The sequence below is a fragment of the Piliocolobus tephrosceles genome, chromosome 6 (assembly GCF_002776525.5).
Source record: "Piliocolobus tephrosceles isolate RC106 chromosome 6, ASM277652v3, whole genome shotgun sequence".
Classification (NCBI taxonomy): domain Eukaryota; kingdom Metazoa; phylum Chordata; class Mammalia; order Primates; family Cercopithecidae; genus Piliocolobus; species Piliocolobus tephrosceles.
The window spans coordinates 102,876,311-102,894,841 of record NC_045439.1 but is presented as its reverse complement, the minus strand read 5'-3'; the positions used below and the strand labels follow the sequence as shown (position 1 = coordinate 102,894,841).

At 42.2% G+C, this 18,531-nt stretch overlaps 1 protein-coding gene across 1 annotated transcript in view; it reads left to right on the top strand.

The window, feature by feature from the left end:
* APH1B (aph-1 homolog B, gamma-secretase subunit) overlaps window positions 1-3,774 on the top strand; it is a 30,571-nt gene extending 26,797 nt beyond the window's left edge. The window contains exon 6 of the mRNA XM_023185288.2: window positions 262-3,774. Coding sequence (XP_023041056.1) covers window positions 262-429 — 168 coding nt within the window. The 3' untranslated portion in view covers window positions 430-3,774. The remainder of the gene's footprint in view (window positions 1-261) is intronic.
* The last annotated feature ends 14,757 nt before the right edge of the window (window positions 3,775-18,531 follow it).

Below are 18,531 nucleotides of genomic sequence, written 5' to 3'. Positions count from 1 at the left end.
TTGTATTGTATATTCCGTTAGGTTCTGCCTAATGACTGCCTTCTAGGGTTACCGTTTGAATACAGCAAAACACAGGACCTGCAGTGTCTATTGACCAGCTTAGTTCCACATGCCTCGGGGCCTTAACACATGACACACATCACATATTTGGTGAAACCCACCCAAGTTCTTGAAAGTATTCCATGCTTCCCTTTATCTTTGGTTATTCATGTTTAATAAGTTTGCTGTTATTACCCAAGCTGATTTATTTTTCTTTCGCAGACCTTCATAAGTTCTTATTATGGAATAAACCTGGTGTCGGCATTTATAATCCTGGTGCTCATGGGCACCTGGGCATTCTTTGTTGCGGGAGGCAGCTGCCGAAGCCTGAAACTCTGCCTCCTCTGCCAAGACAAGGACTTTCTTCTTTACAACCAGCGCTCCAGATAACCTCTGGGAACCAGCACTTCCCAAACTGCAGACTCCATCTTTAGAGGAAGCACAACTGTGCCTTTTTCTAAAAATCCCTTTTTTCTGGTGGAATTGAGAAAGAAATAAAACTATCCAGATACGAGTTCCATTCCCTTGGCTTTCCCACAACTGCTCTCCGAAAGGGATGCCTCAGTGGTGTGCGTCCTGGCTGCACGAGAATCACCTGGGACAATGTAAAGCCTACTGATTCTGGGCTCCACCTTCTGGAGCTAATTGGCCTGGGCACGTGATGAGTTTTAAAAGCTTCCCAGGTGATTCTGATGTGCAGCCAGTTAGAGACCCACTGGTTTGGTATCCAAATAGGAGCTTCCTGAGAACACCGTAAAGTGGACGAGAATCTCGTGTTTAACTGTCTCCTAACTTAACTTGTGCTGAGCAAGTAAGTATCTGAATGTCAAATCCTGGCTGTCTTTTGTCTTTCTAAGTTCCGAAGTCACAGAAGGCTAAAGGGCTATAACCCCTGTTCACCATTTTCGTGTACTTCACCATCTTAGGAGAACACGGTAGGCTGGGCTTCTAAATGCAATAACAAATTATATTAACTATGATAATTTAGCCAAAGTAAGATACTGATTAAGCCGTATTTTTCTGAAGTTCTTCCATTCTAGGTTTTGCTTTCTGAGGCATTACATTGTTTGTGAGTATAGATTGCATTTTGTTAACTAAAAATGACTGTTTTCTGACTTCCTTGGGAAGGTATTTTAAAATCAGGAATTTTTATACAATGTCTATAAGCCTGTTTAAAGCTTTCCATGGGCTCTGCCCCAAGGCCGTTGGCTGCAGCGTTCACCATCTGAGTGCCAGTTGCTGGGCTAGGTGAGGTGAAGTGCTTTGTTTTATCTCTGAGCAGCTGTGCAGGGAGCTGAGTGATGTGCCCTGGGACAGGCTTCACTGGAGCTGGTGGAAGTATAACCAGAAGCACGAGGAAATGAGCCAAAAGGGTGGTGGTGACACTTTTCATTGCTCCTGTGATACTAACAGCACTTTCACCCAAATGGTTTAATGTAAAACTGGAACTAGATCTTAAACTGCCAAATCTCACACTATTGCATAATCCATATGGTCTTGAGATCTAGTCAATGTCTCTGGGTTTTGGTAGCAGATACAGCGTTCCCTTTTCAGGAATACCCAAGGTGTTCTTTCAGCTTCCAAACAGGCCCTTTGATTTCCTTTATAAAGGGAAAATGCGGGCAAATCATGCCTTTACAATTAGAAGTTGTTCCCAGTTGATGTCTTTTGGGGAGCTGGTGGCGTGAAATGCAAATGACCTGCACATTAAAGTCATGTCTCAGTGAATACCATACATGCAGTACAACATTCAAAAGAGGAGCAGCAATCCTGAGGGGCTGGGGGAGTGACAGCGGCAGGACAGATGGGCAGGTTTGACAGATTGTGATGGGAAGAAGAATGATCATGTTTAAAACAAACATGGGCAGTGTTTTGGGCTAGCCACACATCATTCCAGAGACCAAAACCTTACGAGTTAGACCTTTATCGGTATCAGTGAACCCCCATGTTTAAAATATTAGAATGTTTAGAGAGAAAATAGAGATAATAGAAGAGGAAGGCTCCTAGCAATGTTGTAAACAGTCTGATAGGCAATTGTGGTTTATTCCCCTAAAGTTTACTTCAGCACTACCACTAGTGCTTCTGCTGGAGTTTGCATTTTTCCAGCTTTATACAAGATTTTCCTTTCACTGGAAGAGTCAAGGATATACAGACTCAACAGTGACATTTATTGTGCAACATCAAGGGGAATAAGATACTCATCAAACTGGGATTATTCTTATCAAAACATGGTCTTCTTTGAATAAGAAAAATACATAGTTTATTATGGACTTAAAACTGTTAAATGGATATTCTGATAAAATATTTGCTGATTTGTAGAGTGTGGAAAATCTGAGAATATTAGCTTCACTCGTCTGGAGCTTTGAGGATGTTGTCTGTACGCTGATAGTTTCATATTAACTAAAACTAGATATTGCAAAATCTCATTTATAAAAACTCAGATGAGAAGAAAATTTTCTTTGATGGTGAGACTGTTGTCTTAGTTCAGGAAATTATTTAATAATCCTTTGTTACCTGTGAATGAAGGAACTTTGTAATTCTGATTTCTCCTAAAACATGAGCCTTTCCAGAGTCAGCTTAGACACTGTTGTTGCAAATAGCCATGCTTTGCCTTATGCCAAGGAGGCCCAGAGGGAGGCCGTAGTCTTCCTCTGTTGCTGTGTGTATATTGAAATGCTTTTTTTTGTCTTTTTTTTTTTTTTTTGGCATTTGTTATCTATAATGAGCTTTCTGAGCCCTGATAATAAGTGAGACAAACAGGAGGTATTGATGTTATACACTCCCTTTCATTCAGGATTTTCTGCTTGGAGGGAAATGTGGATATAGTTAAAGTTGACCTTTGAGAATTGTGAATATTGTTGCAATTCTTGAATATATTACCATGTGAATAATAGAAACTGTTGCTCTCTAGTATGAGCTATATTTATTTTTAATGCATTTGAATTACTAGTTATAACTGGAGAAGTTTTGTTACCTCTATCCTGGCCTGCCTGACTGGCAGGATAATAGCAGCCTCTTTTAGAGCATCTTAATGAAAACATGGGTGAAAGGAATCAACGATGGTATCTGCAGACTGCATAGAAAATGGCTTTCGTTCCCAGTGTTAACATTTTATTCTCAATCACATTTCAGTGTTTGCGGAGGGTGGCAGATTCACACCGGAAACATTAGGTGTTCATATCCATAGCATGGATGCAGAATAAGCAGTTGTGACAGAAGCTTCTTCCTACCTGGTACTCCTCCCATTCACCTCAACCCAGCCCCAGATAGGCATTAGCATTCAGTGTGGGCCCTGGGGCAGCCCTGAAGCCTGGCTGGGCCACCGGACGGGGGCAACCTGTGACGGGCACCAGTGGCCTAATTCCGGGGAAGAGTTCCTGGAGGGTATTGGCTGTTTTTGTTAGCTCAGTTTTTTTCTGGGCTCCACCATTCCTAACTCCAGGTAGACAAGATAGACGTCACACACAACAATTTTTAAAGTATTTTGCTTAGTGCATTTTGTTTATGATTGAAATGTTTGTTTCTTATTTAATAGGCTTTTTACACCATTCTATTAAATTTTAGTGTTTAGAAGAGGCAGGTACTGTCACTATGTAAAATATGTAATATTTTATATGTTATACCATGTCATATATACCTGCAATATCAGACCTTGCATTCAGTATGCAATGCCATTGACTCTTTGCAGACCTGCATTTTTCAGTGAACAATAAAAAGATTGTCTGGCACTCTTCATTTCCTGTGTTTCCTGTTCTGTGGAATGGTGTATCCTTCAGTATCTGTTACTACCGTGTTTTATCTCCTTATGAAACTTGGATGTACATTCTGTTGTTTATGACTGATCAGAGACATTTTTAAAAGAGGAATTCTTTATCTGATTTAAAACTCCTAAGGCTTATTTCATATCTGTGTGTTTAGGAACAGTTTGGTGCAGAGCATTTCCTTGAGGTGTCTTAAACTAAGTCGGGGGAAATCCTCAAAGATCCTGGAAGCTTGCTTTGCAAAATCTCCTAATTGTAAAATGGTGAATTTAAAGATTGTTGCATAATAGTGACTGAGGATTGGAATCCGGTGAAGAGGAGAGTACAATTTAGCTTTTCCCTGGTGATTCTGAGTAGCCTAGAGAGTCCTTTTCTGTTTCTTTCCCTTGGCGAGGAGGCAGTACAACTAAAGGGCTGAGCTTGGCCCTCGCCATCAGACAGGATACATAGGGGATTATGATACGAAACTCAAAACCATTTGATGCTGGTTCACTCTGGCTTGAAATGAGGCTGTTGCAGGCTATGTTGATGATATTATTGGATGAAATGTTCTCAGGGCTCTTTGCTTCTAACCTGTAAACCAGTGGAAGAGGTGGGCATTCCTCAGGTGTCAGCCCAGATTCCTGTACAATTTCATTGGCCCTTAAACACTGAAGTTTGGTTCTAACTTAATTGTTTCTTGTTTGGCATTATGTTGGAATGGAGATTTCCCTGTGACCAGCCTCAACACATGAGAAACCTCTAGTGGAAAGAAGTGCATATTTTACTTTCACCTCTTTGAAAATGCTGAATAGAAGGAACCGCTGGACAGATTGTGGTCCCAGTCTCAATAAAAGAATTTGATACATTCTAAGGTGACTATAATAGATTATGAGCCCCAAGCAGATCCTGGCTTTAATGCTCAGTTAATTTATAAGTGGTGCTTTTTGCCTCAGTACCACTGAGTGTGTGGATCACTGTAAATCCTTCTACCTACTAGTAAAATTACACATTTTTTAGAGCTTGCACAAAATCAGATGGAGTTTACAGTGCTTATTCAGGGCTTACCATGCACAGAATACTGCTTAGACACTTCAAAAGGAAGGAAAAGAACAAGATGGTGGGGATCTTTGTCCTTGGAAAACATGTAATCTAATTGCACAGATTAAAACACCTAAGTATTATTTTAAGGCAACTACAAAATGCACTACAAATTATGGAATAATATAGAATAGCTTGACTACTAAGATGATGCTTAAAATTTAGAAGTGGATGAAGGGCACTGGGTAGTGGATATAGATAGGTGATAGCTGAGGAGTGAACCCTGGGGGCAGTCAGTTGAAAGGTTGGAAAGGAGAGAAGGAAGGAAGGAAAACCAGAGGAGTGCAGTGGCTTGACAGCTGGTGGGGAAAGGATGTCAAATGCTACTGGGTAATGGGTAAGAAGAGGAGAGAGAATTGATTATTGTGTATAGAGAGATGGAACTTGCTGGTGACCTTGATAAAAACAAGATGGAAATCAGAGTGAACACCTGAATGGAATGGATTGTATGGAACAAGAGATAAGTAGACACAGCATTGAGAAAGCAGATGTTGTACAGCTATGATGTGATAACCTAAGGAGGATGTGAGGGAAAGAGAGTATGTTTTTCTCTTTTTTTTCCTTATGATGTAGACTGTAACTGCATGTTTATATTAAGATAAGAGTGACTCCATAGAAAGGAAAAAATTAATGACATAGAAGAAGGATAGGATAGTTGCCAAAGCAAAGACCTGGAGGAGGGAATAGAGAGGGAAATTCTTTTATTTAATTTTTTTTGAGACAGAGTCTTGCTCTGTCACCAGGCTGGAATGCAGTGGCACCATCTCGGCTCACTGCAACCCCTGCCTTCCAGGTTCAAGCGATTCTCTTGCCTCAGCCTCCCGAGTAGCTGGGACTACAGGTACGTACCACCACGCCCACCTAATTTTTGTATTTTTAGTAGAGATGGGGTTTCACCATGTTGGCCAGGCTGGTCTTGAACTCCTGGCCTCAAGTGATCTGCCCACCTCAGCTTCCCAAAGTGCTGGGATTACAGGCGTGAGCCACCGCACCTGGCCAAGAGAGGGAAATTCTTGAACATTAAATGCTTATATTGGGTAAGTAAAAATATTCAAAATAAATGACCTAAGCCTCTATTTAAGAAACTCAATAAAGAAGAGCAAACTAAAGCTAATACAAGGAGAAGAAATAATAAAAGAACAGGAACCAAAGAAATAGCATTAAACAATGGGGAAAAATGAAACAAAAATCTGGTTCTTTGAAAAAAACCAATAAAACTGGTAAAGCTCTGACCAGATGGAAAAAAGAGAAGGCACAAATGTCAGTAATGACAGGAGACATCACTGTAGACCCTACATTACTAAATAAGTAATAAAGGATATTATGGATAACTTTAATGCCAATAAATTTCAAAACTTAAATGGACAAATTCCTTTTTAAAACCCACAAAATTCACTCAGGAGAGGCTGAGGTAGGTGGATCACCTGAGGTTAGGAGTTCGAAACCAGCCTGGCCAACATGGTGAAACCCCATCTCTACTAAAAATACAAAAAATAAGCCAGGCGTGGTGATGGGCACTTGTAATCCCAGCTATTTGGGAGGTTGAGACAGGAGAATCACTTGAACCCAGAAGGCAGAGGTTGTAGTGAGCCGAGATCGCACCATTGCACTCCAGCCTGGGCAACAAGAGTGAAACTCCATCTCAAAAAAAAAAAAAAAAAAAAAAAATGAATTAGAAAATCTCTGTATCCTTCTATGTCTTCAGACTTTGTTTTTTCTTGCCTCTTAATATGCCTTGTAATTATTTGTTGAAAGCTAGACATCGCCTCTTGGGTAATAGGATCTGAATTTTAAAAGCCTTGAGTGTAAATTTTATGTTAATCTAGGTAGGAGTTGGACTATATTTAAAGTTTGCTGTGGCTGTGAGTGCCAGAGGCTTCGAATTCCTCTGGTGGTCTTGTTTTTGTCTCCCCTTTTGACTGTGGAGTTCCCTCAGTGCCCCTTTCCAGAGAAAGCCTGTGTCTTGCAACTCATTCAGCTGTAATCCACTGTAAATTACACTAGAGCCCTGTTGGTATGGCAGTGAGATGTGGAGGAGGGGACATGTATAATAATAAAATTACAATAATAAAATCTAAATCCCAGTATTTTCATGGGCCTGAATCCCTGGGCTGAGTGTTTCTTAACTTTTTCCCCCTTAGATAAGACAGGAAGCTAGAAGGTGGCTGGAGAAGAAAGGTACCTTTCCCCAGCTGGGACAAGGCTTTGGTAAAGTCTGTTTCCTTGGAGAGAGGCCTTTGTTATGGAGAACACTCTGGATGTATTTTACAGTGAAGACAGTATTTCCCACCCTTGCACTAGTCCATACTCAGGCTCCAGCAATTTGTCAACATTAGCATTTAAGTGTCACTACCAGTTTATGGCTCCAGCAGCTTGCATTCCAGGTGAGCAAATCTCAGCTGTGACTCTGGATTCACCTCTCTCTCCAGATTTCAGAGTGGTGGTTTACCCCGAGACCTCAGTTCTCTGATGGGTTCAAAAGAATTATTGATTTTTCTATTTGCTTAGCTTTTTCTTGTAAGGATGAGAGTGACGATTTCCAAGCTCTTTATATGATAGAGCTAACTGGACATCCACTATATCTATTAAATACATTGAATTTGTAGTTTTTATAAAGAAAACGATTATTAAAATGTACAGGTTTATAGGCAATATGGAATCACTATTACACATAACTTTTTGTTTTGTAAGACTGAACAAAATGTCACGATTGAAATTGCAATTCTCCATATTAAATGGCTATATATACACTTTGAAAGAATTCTTGGTATATTTAAATGTTTTGATAATTTATCAAAGGGATAACTGAACTTGTGTCCTGTTAATTTACCTAATCTAGATCACATTGATAACAGTGCCTCTCTCAGGGAATAAAATTGTGTGAAATGTTTCTGTTTATCCTACTAGATAACGTGTATCACAAATCTGTAGTCATGGATATGAATGGAGAGTTTCACAACAGGCCTGGGTATATATGGGAATTTCATATATGGTAAAATCGGCATTTTAAATCAGTGGAGAAAGCATAAGTTATTCAATAAATGGGTCTGTTTGATTATTTGATTATATTTGGGGGAAAAAAAAGCAAAGCTAAGTTTTCACTTTCAGTTATTTAAACATATTAAAGATTCAAATGCAAAAAATAAAACCATAAAATAATCTTTTAAAATTAGAATAGTTTTACAGTCTAAAGGAGGAGAGTTTTTCTTGACATTTCACTGAGGCTACAAACCACAAAGAGAAAAGAAAAAACAGATTTGGCTACATACAACTTTAAAACTGCAGTGCAAAAGACATTCTAAACGAAGATGGGGGAGAAACATTTTTGACATATATAGAATTGTCACCTATAATATATAAAAAGCTTCTATAATTAAAAAAATTGATGATACAGTAAAGAGATCAAAGCATATAAACAGGTAATTCACAGAAAAAAAGGCAAATAATAAAACAAAATGCTAAACCACTAATAAAAGCAAAACAAGCAAATAATTTTGGACTATCGGATTATCAAGGGTGAAAAGGATTGATAATAACAAGGATTGTTGAGCATATGGTAGAAACGACATATTATGAAAAAAAGGAAATTAGTACAACCCTCTTGGGTGGTAATTTAGCAAAATCTGTTACATTTATACAGTTTTGAGATGTGCATATTTTTAGCCAGCAAATTCCTCTTCTAGTAATTTGTCCCATAGAAATGGTGTGTCAGAGGAAAAAGACCAGCAACTCACAGTGTTTTCTATTCTCTCACTCAACAAGCAAGCGATCCGTTCTGCTGCAGACACCAGCTGGCTGTCCTCTAGTTCAATTCCAATGCTGTCTACCTGGAGATAGCATCAGATCCCACAGGTTCAGGGCTCAGTCCCCAAAACCACGCCCCCTTCAGACACCAGTTGCAAATCCAGGCCTCCTGAACTTCAGACCCACTTCAAGTTGGGGTTCCCACAGCCCCACTTTGGGGCTCAATTAATTTGCTGGAGTGGCTCATAGAACTCAGGGAAACACATTTATTGGTTTATTATGAAATACATTACAAAGGATACAGATGAAGAGATTCACAAGGCGAGGCGTGGTGGAAGCGACACAGAGCTTCCATGTCCTCCCTGCGTGTGCCACCCTCCAAGAACCTCCACACATTCCCCTATTGAGAAGCTTCCCAAACTCTGTCCTCTTGAACCTTTTATGGAGACTTCATTACATAGGCATGATTGATTAATCCTTTGGCCATTGGCTATCAACTTCATCTTGAGCCTCCTCTCCTCCCCAGAGGTTAGGGGTAGTGCTCAAAGACCCAACCCTGTAATCCTGCCTCGGGCTTTCTGGACACCGGCCCTATCCTGAAGCTGCCTAGGGACTGCTAGCTTTCAGTCAGTCATCACATACAAGAAGACATCACTTTAGAGATTCTAAGGTTTTAGGAATTGTTTGCCAGGAAACAGATGAAGATCAAATATATATTTCACCATATTGCAGAAATACATCCAAGTACACGTGGGTCTGGTAATAGTCCCGTAACAGTAAGGAATTTGCGGCAAGTGTCTATCAATAGGGCATTGCATCAAGCAGCAGAACACTGTATAGCCACTGAAAAGAATGAGGATATCCAGGATGTGCTAGAAAACAAAAGCAACAGTAAAAGATCAGTCTTTCGTCCGACAAATATTTCTTATGCCAGACATTGTGCTAGATGCTGAAAATTTAAGAATGCAAATAGGCATGATGCTGTCCCTTCTAGAGCATATAATATAGAATCCTATTAAACTGTTTTATTAAAAATTTTAAAATGAGTATAAAAATACATATGAACAAACAACATCTGGAAAATAAATTGTTAGCTAAAGATAATTGTTTAGCAACACTAAATTGTTAAAAGTGACTATTTTGAGAGTTAGGATTATGGGGGACTTTCTGCTTTATACACAATTTAATTGTTTGCATTTTTCAAAAAAATGGGCATGCATTATTTATGTCATCAGACAAAACCATAATCTAAGCACTTTCACGGTTTCTCTTTGTCCTTGGTAGAAAGTGGATGTTACTCAAGGTCTTTTGTAATCTGATCCCAACCACTTTTTTCTGTCTCCCACCTGTAAACCAAAGAAAAATAACCAAGGCAAGCCTCAATTTAGAGGTTTATTTTGTCAAGGTCGAGGACGCACCTGGGAAAAAGGAACACAAATCACAAAGTCTGTGATCCATGCTTTTTCCAAAGAGGGCCTTAGGACTTCAGTATTTAAAGGCAAAGAAGAGACTGGAGGGGAAAGAGGAAAGAAAGAAAAGGGAGGAGGGGGACTGGGCGTGGTGGCTCACGCCTGTAATCCCAACACTTTGGGAGGCTGAGGTGGGCAGATCACGAGGTCAGGAGATCGAGAACATCCTGGCTAACACGGTGAAACCCTGTCTCTACTAAAAATACAAAAATTCACCAGGCGTAGTGTTGTGTGCCTGTAATCCCAGCTACTTGGGAGGCTGCGGCAGGAGAATTGCTTGAACCCGGGAAGCGGAGGTTGCAGTCACCTGAGATTGCGCCACTGCACTCCAGCCTGGGTGACAAGAGTGAGACTCTGTCTCAGAAAAAAAGGGAGGAGGGTAGATAAAACAGGCAAGAGGTTACATTCTCTCAAGACTTAGATTAGGCTTTGGTTAATGCTCACTAAATTCGCATCTTACTCATGGAAGGAGGGGCTAGAGGAACAGTCAATTATGCATTCATCTTGTGCTCAGAGCATCTGCACTTTTATGTAAGATAAACACCGAGTAGAGGAAGCGGTCAAATATGCATTTGTCTCAGGTGAGTGAAGGGATGACTTCTGTCCTGTCTTTCTCCCATACCTGTGAAGATATGCTGTTAATTTACATTGTCAGGAGGAAATTGAACAGAATTGTTTTAGGGTAAAAATCTTGGGGCCTACAAGGAATTTCCTTGTAAGCAAATTATGTGGAGGGGGGCTCTTCCTGGGGAGGTACGTGGCCTTCTATTTTTGCAGCTAGCTATTTAGAAACAAAGTGGAAGGCAGTTTTTGCATGCCTCAGTTCCCAAACTGAACTTTTCCCTTTAGCACAGTAAGTTTGGGGTCCCGAGATTTTTATTTTCCTTGCACACACCATCCCCAACCCTCCTTTCTCAGACATTCTCAAACACATCCGTGAGGTCTCCTCTACTGAGATGCACGTCCACTCTCATACCTCCACATTTTTAGTTCTGTTTTTAGCTCCAACCAGAAAACGTCCTATTCCACCTTCAAGATCCTGCTCAAATGTCACTTCCTTTGGGAAGTCTTTCCTGATTAGTCCCAGAAAAGCAAATAGCTTTCTCCACTGTGGTCTCTTTACCCTTTCCTTTAAAATCAAGGAAAAATTTCTATACAATAAAATGCACAGATTCAAAGTATACAGCTAGATGAATTTTGCCAACTGTGTATACCTTTATAAGCTCCACCTCAATCAAGATATAAAACATTTCCTTCCCTGCTGGTTCCATCTCCCTTCCAGTCCATCCACAGGGGCAACCGCTAGTTCCCACTTCTGTTGCCATAGATTAGTTTCACTTGTTGTTGTGTGTTTCTGTTTTTTTTTTTTTTTAAACGGAGTCTTTGTCACCCAGGCTGGAGTACAGTGGCACAATCTCAGCTCACCGCAAACTCTGCCTCCCAGGTTCAGGCAGTTCCTTGGCCTCAGCCTCCCAAGTAGCTGGGACTACAAGTGTGTGCCAACACACCTGGCTGATTTTTGTACTTTTAGTAGATACGGGGTTTCACCATGTTGGCCACAGGTGATCTACCTGCCTTGACCTCCTAAAGTGCTAGGATTACAGGCATGAGCCACTGCGCCCAGCCAGTTTCACTTGTTTTTGAACTTCATTTACATTGAGTAACACAAAATGTACTCTTTTGTGTCTGGCATCTTTCACTCAACATAATTTTCTGAGATATCCTCTATATTTTTGTATATATCAAGAAATTTGCAATTTGTATTGCTGAATAGTATTCTATTTTACAGAGATACTACAGTTTGTTTAGTCACTCTTCTTTTGGTGGACACGTAGCATTCTGTACATACTGCTCTTCTGTATAGTGGGACTGGCAATTTATTTGTGTTTTGGGAAAAGCTCTCTCAAACCGTGTTTTTCCTCTGCTCTCATACCACCACAGTAATCATCAACGCAGAATAAGACTTCTGTGACCAGAGGTGTAGGTTTTTTCACCACACACCAAGCAGCAGACGTGGGCTGGGTGCCATCCAGTTCAATTCCAACATGATCTACCTGGAGATAATGTCAGATCCCACAGGTTGGGGATTCAGTCACCTGAGTCTATCTAACCTGCCCCCTTTTTTTCTTCTCTCTCTCTCTTTCTTTTGACAGAGTCTTGCTCTGTCGCCCAAGCTGGAGTGCAGTGGCACAATCTCAGCTCACGGCAACCTCCACGGGTTCAAGCAGTTCTGCCTCAGCCTCCCGAGTAGCTGGGACTACAGGCACCCACCACCACGCCCAACCAATTTTTGTATTTTTAGTAGAGATGGGATTTCACCATCTTTCCCAGGCTGGTCTCAAACTCCTGATCTCAGGTGATCCACCCACCTAGACCTTCCAAAGTGCTGGGATTACATGCGTGAGCCACTGCTCCTGGCCCCTGCCCCCTTTTTTTCTTTCCTCTTTTCCAGTAATTTAGTCGTTGTGTTTAAATTATGCTTGAATCTCGACCACTTAATCTGTGTTTACCAGACAGTAGTAGTTCATTAAATCTTTACTTTTGAATAAGGAGGTATGAGAAAACAGTTAGTTCAAAATTAGTTTGAATAATAGAAGAGGGGTTAATCCAAATTTCGCCCATTGATTAAGGAGTGATAAGCTCCTGGGTTGCGCTGCTTAGTGGCTGTGTGCTCCTCTATGGAAAGGATATACCATATTCAGGAATACTTTTCAAATGATTGTATGTTGAGTGGTTGAGGGGAGACACTAGATGCATGAGATCTGTTGTTGGATAGCCTCAGAAACTAGTTTCAGCAGATGAAGGAACTGGTTATGTTACCTATGTCACTAGAAAGGTCTTTGCTTCTTCCAGAGAAGGCCAGTTGACTGTCATCATCAACGAAATTGCTGTAGGTCTCAGTCTGCCCTTGACCCCATGGACCCTGTGTTGTCTTCATTGCTGGTAATTCAAGGTTAATATTTGAAATGAGAGAACCCAAGCAGAAATAATGATTTTGACTTACAATACTGAGAGGTCATAGCCAACCATGTGAATAGAGCATGCTCCTTTCTGGCCTCCCACCCACAGTGTGAGTCCAAGGGAAGTATGAACTCGCCCTATGGGTGGGAGCCCAGGAAGGTGCATTATACCAGCCTTTGCTGAGCTTCCTCTCTGGAGGGACCAGGAGGAGGTAAGCTCTCAGGGGAAATTCCAGGATGGGACTGAGTGTCATTTGGCTGTGTGTGGGGTGGAGGTGGTGGTGGGAGGGAGTGTTTTTTTTTTTTTTTTTTTTTTGAGACGGAGTCTCACTCTGTTGCCCAGGTTGGAGTGCAGTGGCCAGATCTCAGCTCACTGCAAGCTCTGCCTCCCGGGTTTACGCCATTCTCCTGCCTCAGCCTCCTGAGTGGCTGGGACTACAGGCGCCCGCCACCTCGCCCGGCTAGTTTTTTGTGTTTTTTAGTAGAGACGGGGTTTCACCATGTTAGCCAGGATGGTCTCGATCTCCTGACCTCGTGATCTGCCCGTCTCGGCCTCCCATAGTGCTGGGATTACAGGCTTGAGCCACCACGCCTGGCCTTTTTTCTTTCTTTTTTTTTTTTTTTTAACAGATTTATTGAGGTATAATTGATATAAGATAAATGGCACATATTTAAAGTATAACATTAGAATTGTTTTCACGTGCGGAGAAACCACTGCATCAAGATAATGAACATATGGATCACGTTAACCATTTCTTATACACTTTTGTAATCCCTCCATTCCCCACTCCACCTCATCCCTAGGTGAAGTGATCTGCTTTCTGTCATTAGCACTGATCTGCTTTCTGTCATTAGACTGTACATTTTTAAGAAATTTGTATTAAATGGAACACAGTCATGTACCGCATAACAACATTTTAGTCAGTGATGGATGACATATACAACAGTGGTCTCATAGATTATAATGAAGCTGAAAAATTCCTATTGCCTAGTTATGTCATAGCCATTGTAAAATCTAGTGCGGTGCATTACTCAGATGTTTGCAGTGATGCGGATGTAAACAAACCTACCGCACTGCCAGTTATATAAAAGTTTATAGCATATACAATTCTACTATATAATTGTATAGCATATACATTTATAGTATACATTTATAGTATATGTATATGCTATATACTATAAATGTATATGCTATGAACTTTTATATGCTAAAAACAACTCTGTTATGGTTTTTGCATTTACTACACTGTATTTTTTATTGGTATTTGAGAGTGTATTCCTACTTATAAAAAAAAAGTTAACCCTAAAACAGCCTCAGGCAGGTCCTTCAGGAGGTGTTCCAGAAGAAGGCATTGCTATCGTAGGAGAGGACAGCTCCGTGCATGTTATTGTCCCTGAAGACCTGCCAGTGGGACAAGATGTGGAGGTGGAAGATAGTGATACTGATGATCCTGACCCTGTGTAGGTCTAGGCTAATGTATATATTTGTATCTTAGTTTTCAACAAAAAAGTTTAAAAGTAAAAAAAAAATTTAAAAGCTTATAGAAAAAGGATGTAAAGACAGAAAATACTTTTGTACTGCTGTACAATGTGTTCAGAGTTCAAAAGTCAAAAAACTTAAAAGCTTATGAAGTAAAAATGTTAGAGTACATTTATTATTGAAGAAAGAGAAGTTTTCAGTCAATGTAGTGTAGCATAAGTGTACAGCATTTATAGAGTCTACAGTAGTGTACGGTAATGTCCTAGGCTTCACACTCCCTTCGCTCATTCACCCAGAGCAACTTCCAGTCCTGCAAGCTCCATTCATGGTGGACCATTTTTAATCTTTATAACATTTTTACTGTAATTTTTCTGTGTTTAGGTACACAAATACCATTGTGTTGCAATGGCCTATAGTATTCAGTACAGTAACACGCTGTACAGCTTTGTAACCTAGGAGCAATAGCTATACCATCTAGCCTAGGTGTGTAGCAGGCTGTACTATGTGGGTTTGGTCACACAGCGACGAAATCTAATGATGAATTTCCCAGAAAGTATCCCTATTGTTAAGTGGTGTGTGACTATATATATATATGTATATATGCCCTATATATACACACTATATATAGAGACACACTATTTTGTGTGTGTCTGTATGTGTCCATGTGTATTTATTCCTTCTCTCCAGTTCAGCCTTAGGAAAAGGGAAGGCTTGTGAACGTGTCCTCGGGAACTTGGTTTGCTGAATTAAGAGGTGAAGGTAACGTCTCAGGAGCTCAGTAGACCCCTCTGCCCAAATGCAGTTGGCAGTCCTCGGTCAGGCTTAACCCGAGTGGAGGCCAGGGGTTAGAGCTACCATGCAGATTGCAGGTGGGAGGTTGTGGTTGACTTTTTGGAAGTCATTAGTACAAATGCTTTTAGTGCCTTTAGCCCGTGGGGGTTTTACGAGGTCACGGCATGATTGGGATAAGCATGGTAAACTTTACGACCAGAAGGTGTTTCCGTGTCACTGGGGCTGTGCAAGGTGGCCCTAGCACTGTCACTGAAGATCCTAGGGCTGTGGGAGCTCTGGGAGCCTGGCTTAGCCAGAGCCAGCTCCTCTTTCCCACTTGGAAGCTAGGGGCAATGCTGCTCCTGTCCCTGGCTGTGCAATGGAGTGAAGGGGACTTGGGGCAGTCAAAAGCGAGAGGCATTGCCAAATCCCTGGGTGGCTTGCAGTCATTGTGACACACTGACCTGGTTGCAATCATTTTTATGGTGAATTATTCAAAAGCAGTACTCTGGCCCTTATCTCTGCCCAGTCATTCTATAATGAAGAGGCAGGGGGTGGAGCCTGGGGCCACCGGGGACACCTTTGCTGGCATTGTCGGGCCACACACCTTTCCCCTCACATCCTGCGACAGCTGAATCCGAGCCCGAGGACCACGTGCGGGGCCGTCTCCAGTGTGGATGGCAGCCCGGCTGGAACGCACTGGCAGGTGGTTCCTGCTCCCCAGAGGCCCTGTTTCCTCCCGGAGGCGAGGCTGGAACTGCTCCAGATACCCAGCAGGAAGGCCACGTGACAACGGGAGGAACGTTCCTCTGTGTGTGTGTGTGTGTGTGTGTGTGTGTGTGTGTGTGTGTGTGTAGGGGCGAGAGGGTAGGGGTGCCAGGGTCCTGCAGTCCACCAGGCGCCCACGTGCCTGCCACCGAGCGCCATTCCCTCCCGACTGCGGGACCTGGGGCACGGCCGGGCCCCCTGCGGCCAGGGGAGGAGGTGGCGGGAGAGGAAGAGCGGCGCCCACGATGTGCTCCTTTGGGCTTGATTTTCCTCCTGCCCTCCTGTCTCCCTTCCTGGCTTCACCAGCAAGGCTTTCTTCCCGGGCTAATTTCTGTGGGAGCTCTCTAGGCAGAACCCTCAGAGCCTCTGAAAGGTGGGTTCGTCGTCCTGGTCTGCGCAGGGCATGGATTTTGAGCGCTTGGAATGTGCCTCAACCGAGAAACGCAATTTTAATAAGTTTACATCCAAAAGCCGATCATTGATTCCATTATTTGGAAAATGACTTTTCAGTGTGTTTGGAACAACTCGGATGTTGGAATCTTTTAAACTGTAAATTTTATGAAATCTAAATAATGACCAAATATCTGCAAGCAAAATCTAGCATCTGAATCGAGTGTGCTGTCAGTGTAAAACACACACCAGATTTCAAAGATTTTACTGCAGAAAAAACACATGAAAATACTGGTTACATGTGGAAATGACAGTATTTTAGATCTGTTGGCTTATCTAAAATTAAATTTAAATTAATGTTACTGATTTCTTTTACATTTTTCTGGTGTGGCTACCAGGAAGTTTAAATTTCATATGTGTCTCATGTTATATTTTATTACATTTCTCTCGGCCCGTGTGCTCTAGGTGGGCGATTTAGGGGGATTGAGATGAGGTAATGGCCAACCTAAAGGAGGGCCTGAGTTCCCTCTGCCGACCTATGGCTCTCACTGCTACGCCTCCCTGAGTATCCACCCAGTGGATGTGGAAGTCAGGGAGACGTATTGAGAGATGCTCACTGCCTGCTCCGGGAAGTGCTGTCCCTAGTGGGGTGGGAGCAAGTCCGAAGAGTGAGGGCTTCATGGGAACTCTGGCTTCCCGGCTGTCCTCATGCCTGTGCGTGGCCATGACACCTGGCAGGACGCCAGAGGGGGAGAGCCGAAGCGTCCTGTATTCTAGCAGAGTACAGACCATCAGACATGTTTCAATTCCAAAGCTGGGCCAGGTGCTGTCACCTACTGGAGCCAAAGTACCCTTGAACAGTTCACCTCTCTCAGGCTTAGGGTGATTATAGTGAAACTTGGATGCTTTTCTAAATAACTCAAACAATGATGGTACCTATCTATAACCTTTACTAGTTCACCCCAATCAGAATATGAAGTCTGGATTTAGACAAAAGATTATTTGGAGGGGGTGATAGTATCTTTTGCCAAAAGAATTCAAAATAAGGTAACAGGCAACCAAGAGGGGCTGCCCACCTACTAGGTTTAATACTCTCAGGAGTAAAGAGACATAGGACCTGTTCCCTGTATCATGTCCCCTTGGTTGGGAACATCTACCTCTTTCCCATCCATCTGTTCAAATCTGAACTATTTGTTCAAGGTGCAGCTCTGATCCCACCTCCTCCAGGGGCTTTCTTTGATTCCTCTCGGCTTCCCAGCACCATGAAGCAGTGTCGTGACCTGCAGCCACACATGCCATAGGCCTCCGTCCTCAGGAAAGTGATTGAGTCCACCGGCGTACTTTCCTTTGAAGCCAGGTTCTAAGACGTGGATGCGAGTGACACTATTATTCTGATTAGTTACCTATCCCCATAACTGGGAGTGCTTTGCAAATAGTAATACTTTAACCTCACCTCCAAAAAACCAGAACAGTCTGATGTGGAAAACATTTATAATTTCTTGTATTTATAGTGTGTATCTTCATTATAATCATTCTTACAATAAATACAGAAGTGCTAGACCATTATCACAGTGGCCTATGGGCTGAGGCACAGGAACTGAGGGTTGTGCCTATGGGCTGAGGCACAGGAACTTGAGACCCCAGTGCTTCTCAAGGGCTGGCCAGGACGCCTTCAGAGAGGCTAGTGAAGAGGGGAGGAATGTAGGGTGAACTTGAAATGTGATTAATAGACTCAATGCAACACACGCTAGAAACAGATACAGAGTTTCTGGTTTTTGTCTTAACTTTTTCCAGGTGATACTACAGAAACAGAACAAAGAAAGAGATTCAAGATCCCACATGAGTGAGAATCTAGGGCCTTCCCCCATGGCCCTGGCCCCAGCCTGTGCCTTGTTTTTGCTATTTCCACCTAGGCATCTGCCATGCAGCAGAGTTAGCAGCGTGTGGGCGGCTGCTGAGCCTCACACACGACAGTACTGGCATCCTTCAGGGGCAGCTGGCGTCAATGGAATGAGTGCGGATCTGAAGAAAGGTTTCCCAGTTCCAAAGCTGGACCCGCAGGAATCCTG